This window comes from Gracilinanus agilis, chromosome 4 (assembly GCF_016433145.1).
Source record: "Gracilinanus agilis isolate LMUSP501 chromosome 4, AgileGrace, whole genome shotgun sequence".
NCBI lineage: Eukaryota > Metazoa > Chordata > Mammalia > Didelphimorphia > Didelphidae > Gracilinanus > Gracilinanus agilis.
In genome coordinates this window covers 134,237,423-134,245,063 of record NC_058133.1, presented here as the reverse complement: position 1 = coordinate 134,245,063, position 7,641 = coordinate 134,237,423, and the positions used below count along the sequence as shown (strand labels likewise).

The following is a 7,641-nucleotide window of genomic DNA, read 5'->3' as shown; positions in this document are numbered from 1 at the left end:
TAAATGGGCAAGAGACATGAATAGGCAATTTTCAGGTAAAGAAATCAAAAGTATCAATAAGTACATGAGAAAGTGTTCCAAATCTCTAATAATTAGAGAAATGCAAATCAAAACAACTCTGAGGTATCACCTCACACCTAGCAGATTGGCTAAAATGAAAGAAGGGGAGAGTAATGAATGTTGGAGGGGATGTGGCAAAATTGGGACATTAATGCATTGCTGGTGGAGCTGTGAACTGATCCAGCCATTTTGGCTGGCAATTTGGAATCATGCTCAAAGGGCTATAAAAGACTGCCTGCCCTTTGATCCAGCCATACCATTGCTGGGTTTGTACCCCAAAGAGATCATAGATAAACAGACTTGTACGAAAATATTTATAGCTGAGCTTTTTGTGGTGGCAACAAATTGGAAAAGGAGGGTATGTCCTTCAATTGGGGAATGGCTGAACAAACTGTGGTATATACTGGTGATGGAATACTATTATGCTAAAAGGAATAATAAACTGGAGGAGTTCCAGGCGAACTGGAGAGACCTCCGGGAACAGATGCAGAACGAAAGGAGCAGAGCCAGAAGAACTCTATACACAGAGACTGATATACTATGGTAAAATTGAAGATAATGGACCTCTGTACCAGCAGCAATACAGTGACCCAGGACAATTCTGAGGGATTTATGGTAAAGACGCTACCCACATTCAGAGGAAGGACTGCAGGAGAGGAAACATATAAGAAAAACAACTGCTTGAATGCATGGGTCGGGGTGGACATGATTGAGGGTGTGGACTCGAAACTACCACACCAATGCAACTACCAACAATTTGGAGATTGGTCTTGATCAAGGACACATGACAAAACTAGCGGAAATGTGCAACGGCCATGGGTGGGGGGGAATGCGGGGGGTGAAGGGGAAAGTAGGAGCATGAATCATGTAACCATGTTAAAAATGAATATTAATAAATGTTTGGGAAAAAAATGAACAGAACATAAGTAGGTTTTGAAAAAGGTACTAGAGAAGTAGTATGCACACATACATATTACAACTCTACTTTCAAAATACTAAGAATTCAGTTATGTTCAAAAGATATTAATCACTGGCCACACTAGAATTTGGGATTACAAAAATTTGTGCCTGAGGCAAGCCAATTAACCTCTCTGGGCTTCAGTTCTCTTATCTAAAAAATGAGAACATTAGACCAGATGATCTTTTAAGGTCCTATTTATTCCTAGATCAATGGGCCTATGAACTTAAGCAAATGATAAATATAGTTTCTTCCCTCCCTCTTTTCCTCCCTCCCTTCCTTCCTTCTTTCTTTCTTCCTTCCTAGAAAAACAAACAAAAGGAATGGGCTTAAAATGCTCTGAAAATATTGGCAGAACTGTGAACTGGTCCAGCAATTTTACAAAGCAATTTGGAACTATGTTCAAAAGCCACTAAACCGTTCAAATCCTTTGTTCCATTGATATTACTACTAGGTTTATACCCTAAAGAAATGAAAGGGGAAAAGGACCCTTAGAAACAAAAATATTTATAGCAATTTTTTTTGTGGTAGCAAAAGAGTTGAAAACATAGAGAATACTCATCAATTGGGGAATGGTTGAACAAATCATAGTATTTGAATGTGATAGGATACTATTGTGTTGTAAGAGAGATGAAGGGGCAATTTTAGGGAAATTTAGAAGACTTGTATCAACTGATATAAAGTGAGCAGAATCTAAACAGTTTGTACTACAAACAACTAAGACAGACTTTGGAATTCTGACCTAACAATGACCAACCGCAATTCTAGAACACTCAGGATGAAATATACTATTTATCTCCAGATAGAGAGATGATGAACTCAGAGTGCAGATTGAAAAAATATATATTTTTGTTATGGTCAATAGAGGGATTTATTTTAGTTATACATGTTTTTTGTTTGTTTATTTTTTAAACCCTTACCTTCTGTCTTAGAACCAATACTATGTATTGGTTCTAAGGCAGAAGAGCAGTAAGGGCTAGGCAATGGAGGTTAAATGACTTGCCCAGGGTCACACAGCTAGGAAGTGTCTGAGGCCAGATTTGAACCCAGGATCTCCCATCTCTGGGCCTGGCTTTCAATCCACTGAGTCACCCAGCTGCCCCTAATTATACATGTTTTTTACAGGGATTTTGTGTTTCTCATTCTTTCAATGGTAGGTGGTGGGAGAAGTGAAAGGAAGAGGATATAAACCTGAAAATAAAATATAATTGAATTAAAAATAAAATTGTAATTGTTCCTAAGGAAAATGTTCATAATTGTAAGGATAATTGTATGCAGCAATAGATAATCAAGCAAGCTTGTTCAGATAAGCTATGCTTAGAAGTCATTAAGGAAAAAAATACTTAAGGAAAAAGTTGACTCTAGACCTATGGTACCTTTAAAGAGCCTCTCATAAATAAGGATAATCTCCCCTTGCCAAAATCTTGCATGATGGCTTTGGAGATAAGGCTAAAATGAGGTTAATTAATCTGATTATGTTTTAATTATTTTTGAGGCATTAATATAATCACTTAAGGTCATGAAAATTTTAATGTCTTATGAAAACTTCAGTGATATATTTTCTAATTATAATCAGTGACCGAAATGGAACCATATGTCTTATAAATCTTCACTATGTTTGTTACTTACATTCCACTACTGGCAAATGATTTGCACCTTGATAGAATGGGAAGTGAATGTTACTGTATTTATTTCATTGCATTTACCTCAATTTCCACACATACCTAATTCTCTATAAGGTGACCTTAAGTTGTCTGGAAGTAAGATGCTGAGAGCCCCTGGCTTGCTGTTAAAATCAAATTTTAAAAATCAGGATTAGCTTATTTACATGGTTATTATTTTTGTTATTATTATTATTATTATTATTATTATTATTATTATTATTTTGGTGGGTGAAAAGGACCAAAATCTATCATTTCATCAATGTGGGTAATATCTAGCATTGGAAACTTCCTCCATAGATGCAGATCAAAAATGAGTAATTTGAAGTTGGTGGTCCTTGTAAATTGCTTAGTGGTATACAAAAAAGATTATTGTGAGACTCAAATAATATAATGATTGCAAAGCACTTTCCTAATCTCAAAGAACAAGATAAATATCAGTAGTTATTCCTATTATAGCCTACGGTTACCAAGTTTGCAGTCTGGTGATGACTCTCTTCCCTGAGCCTTCTATTGCCCTCCTATTGAGCTCAAACTGTTTATAGAGCAATACCAAAGAATGATGGAAATGTTTAACAACCAAGTGCTCCCTAGAAAAAACCGTATGCATGCATACTTTAAAGTTTAATCTGCATTACTAACATTTTCTGAAGTCTAGAAAATCAACAAAATGTTAAATCAAGTCCCAATTTGTAGTTATTACTTATTTCTGAAGTGTGGATGCTCACACTGAAAATTTGATTGTGCCTCTCACTATTTAGAACTGGTTTTGTTGTATCCCTGGAGGGAGTAAATGCCCAGAGTCAGAGAGCCTGTATTTGTTAGATGAAGAACCCGAATGCAGGTCTTCTTGACTCCAAGAGTGGCATACATCATATTGTCTATTTTAAAAATTGTTACTTATAACAAACTTGTTAAAATACCCCTCTCCCCAAATGAAAACAGGAGACTGTGATTTTTGTTTCTAACTGGTATAAGAAAATGATGAAAAATTTTTCTTCACACTGATATAATTAAAATAATTGTATTATCAATGAAGGCTTCACTAATTTATAATTTGTAACAATAGCATTTATCTCAATTTCCACACATACCTAAATCTCTAGCAGGTGACTTAAACAACAGATGTATATAATCTATGTGATTTTTAGTATCTTTTTGAGAACAAAAGGAATCCAATCTAGGTCGAGAGCATTTTAAAATTAAAGATTTCTTCAATATGACTCATTTTTCTGTCTAACAATTTGTGTATATGGTCTCTTGCTTTGCACAAATTCTTCATTTTGAAAGACAATCAATAAAAAAGTTTCCCATGCATAAAATTATTTACATTGCACTTTTTTCTTGCTTTGAAACTCTGAAGATTCAATTATAGTCATCACATACACATACACACAAACATAGATACCTAGGTAATGTAAAGTCTTATCTAGAATGCAGTGAATTTTCATAATAGCAGCAAAAACATTTCTTTTTATTGTGGAGAAGGATTTGGCTTTTGCTCTCATGCATTTATATAGTACTTGTACTAGAGGAATTCGAAATAATTACTAATTTTCTTTCTTTTCTTTTTCCTAAGTAAAGGGGTAGTCCTAGCTCAGAAGGTAGAATATGAGCTCTGGTGGTAGTCTCAGCTGGAGATGGGACATGGCATTTTAATATTTCATATTTCAGTTTTTGTGACAGGAGAAGAGCTTCAATTACCCTGAGGTGACCACACCAGTTACCCTACAAGAGAGAGAACCTTTATTGGAGCAGTCAGCCAACATTTCAAAGTGGAAACCCCTTCCCTCTCTTATTCTAAGACAACTTAAGTCATATCTGCTTACTGTCCGGTTTTTCCTTTCCCAACCGGGACATAGAAGGATGTTTTAGATATTCTCACATTTCCCTATAATAGTCCATTTATTCCTAGTACATCTACCAGGAGACTAATTTCAATTATATCTTGACCAAACAGAGAAGGATATATTGGATTTATCTTACAGATAATATATTTGAAGCAAAGAGATGAAGCAACGGTTCCATAAATGGGTCTTAGCAGTACAGAACTGGAAACCAGGTTTTCTCACTATTATTCATTGTATCAGAGAATATTTTATACTACGCACTATGAATGCTCATACGAGTATGTGTAAACAGTATGGGCATAATGAGACTAGATTTTGTTTTAAACCTAAATCTATGTACTGGCTACTCCACATTCTAGCTTTGTGACCTTGGTCAAGTCACTTAAACTCAGTGAGCCTCAGTTCCCCTTCCAGGTCTAATATGATTCCTATAATTGTTTGAGTAAATATAAATGAAACTTAGAGATGCATCATGTTTTATATACCAGGTACATCTTTCAAAATATGAATGTAAAATACATTTTTACAATTTGAATAGTATTTTAAATATATTTGGGAAGCTTACAATTTAAAGGAATCCTACTATGAACCTTTTTTAGAGTGAAAAAACCCTCTAACTTTTTGAATTAACTTGGATTTTCACACATATATTTGAACTTTGGGGTTGTTTTTCTTGCATGATAAGCAAGGTAAGAGTTTATCATATACAACCTTAATTTTTGCAATTCCTTATACATAAAAACTTCTCCTAAAATAGTTCCAGCTCTTATATTTAGTCCCCCTGAGCCTTGAAGTCTCTCAAGCATTTGGGTAACGACAGAAGTCTTCCCAACACCAGACTCTCCTAAAAGAAAAAAATATATATATATATTAGACTTTTTTAACCTAAAAGATTTGTAAAATAAATATTAGAAAATTCACATTTTAATTTAATAATCATTATTTAACATTCAAAACTATATAATTTTGAGACCAAGGCAAAAATGTGAAATTAGATACTCTTAAGGCTGTGGATAGTCACTTTTATTTTTTTAAACCCTTACCTTTTATCTTAGAATAGAAACTAATATAGATTCTAAGACAGAAGAGTGGAAAGGGCTAGGAAATTGGGGTTAAGTGACTTGCCCAGGGTCACATAGCTAGAAAGTGTCTGAGGCCAGATTTAAACCCAGATTTTCCTGACTCAAGGCCTGGCACTCTATCCACTGTACTACCTAGATGCCTATAGGCATCTTTTAGATATTTTCTATACCCTTTAATTCTATGTGAAGGACTTTGCTTGTCTTTGTTACACAGTACTGCTCATATCTATTCTTTTCTATATAGAATGAACTAAGAAGGTGAATCAGAGACACCTCAAAACTTAACCACTTATAAGTGAAGAATTATAACTTTTGTTTTCTTTTCATGTAAATCTTCCAAAATTTCCCATGTTCCTCAATTTTAGTGGAAAAATCCAAAGCCATTTTATTTTGCCCTAAATAGAATAGCGTAAATGTAATAAAATATAATGATAACACCTCTCATATATAGTACTTTTAACTTTTCAGAGGGCTTTCATAAATTATCTCATTCACTATAAACCCCAGCATTATAAAGAAGGAAGGGCAGGGATATTTGTTACTATTGCTAGTGTAGCATAAATCTAAGTGGAGGATAATGGTGTGGGCAAAGCACGATTGGCTGGAAGACACTAGTATAATAACAATTGTAAGAGGAATATAGAGTTAATTCTATTGATTAAACACCTACTTCACTTCCCACTCCCATTTGACATAAATGAGAATATGCCGATACTCTTGTCAGGTAAGTTAGAGGTGTGACTTAGGTATAATTAAAATCCAGATATCTCTTTCTAACTAAATCACAGACTTCAGACTAAGTGTAAAATGTTCTTTGGTTTAGAAGTCCTTGAGAGCTCCTGGATGAAACAGTACAATGAATGGATTTGTATTGGGAAGAAAATCTGTTCATGCCCTGTGGATCGTCTATAAAATAGCAACCCACTTTGGAATTTGGAGATTTCCATGTTCGGCAACTTAGTGGTGGAAGTCTCCATCCCAGTTCCTGAGAAGCAGTTGCTTGAGATGAGAGGAAAGTCTGAGTCTGAGTCTTGATCTTGATCTCTTCTTCCCTCTTTGGACCAGAGGAAGACCTTGTGAGCTTAAAAGGACCCAGAGGCTATTGGACTCTCAATTAGCATATCGGTATCCTAGTAGAAACCCGAGAAACAGCAGGAATAGGTAGCAATGTCTGCACCGGGAGCCAAGGACAAGGTTCAAAGAGTCCAGCAGAAAAACTATACTTTGCTAAATAGGAACTTTATGATGAATGCCCTATGAAGGGGAAGAAAGGGCTTTCAGAAACCAGAGAGTGTGAGCTCTCCTCTTTGCCACCTGTGCTCAGGCATACTTTCCATTGTATTTCTCCACATGTCCTTGTGGGAGAGTGCCACAAGTGATGTTTTGTTGCAACTCTTATTACTATGCCTTCTCAGTAAATATATCTTTCAAAAAATTAAGTAAGGCTAGCTAATTTTTAAAATTAATTCATTTATTTATTTAGAATATTATTCCATGGTTACATGATTCATGTTCTTTCCCTCCCCTATTCCCTCCCTTCTCTTTGAGCTGACAAGCAGTTCCACTGGGTTACACATGTATCATTGTTTAAAACTTATTTCCATATTATTAATATTTGCAATAGAGTGTCCTTTTAACACCAAAACCCTAATCATATCTCCATCGAACCAAATGACCAATCATATGTTTTTCTTCTGTGTTTCTGCTCCCACAGTTCTCTCTCTGGATGTGGATAGTGTTCTTTCTCATAAGTCCCTCAGGATTGCCCTGGATCGTTGCATTGCTGCTAGTAGAGAAGTCCATTACATTTGATTGTAAGGCTAGCTAATTTTTACTAATTGTCCTCATGGTGTGTGGGAAGCAGATCAATGGGAGCTAGTGATTATCTATCTATCTATCTATCTATCTATCTATCTATCTATCTATCTATCTATCTATCTATCTATCTCTATAACACTATATATATTGTTATACTAGAAAACGACCTCCCAACCTCTAACAGCTACTCCTGGAAACCTGAGAGGAAGCAT

The 7,641-nt window shown here is 35.2% G+C and overlaps 1 protein-coding gene across 1 annotated transcript in view; it reads right to left on the bottom strand.

Annotated features, from left to right (window-relative positions):
• DNAH14 (dynein axonemal heavy chain 14) overlaps positions 1–7,641 on the bottom strand; it is a 374,871-nt gene that overhangs the window by 131,927 nt on the left and 235,303 nt on the right. The window contains exons 44-45 of the mRNA XM_044674970.1: positions 5,241–5,373; positions 2,743–2,804 (exon numbers count right to left, since the gene is read on the bottom strand). Coding sequence (XP_044530905.1) covers positions 2,743–2,804; positions 5,241–5,373 — 195 coding nt within the window. The remainder of the gene's footprint in view (positions 1–2,742; positions 2,805–5,240; positions 5,374–7,641) is intronic.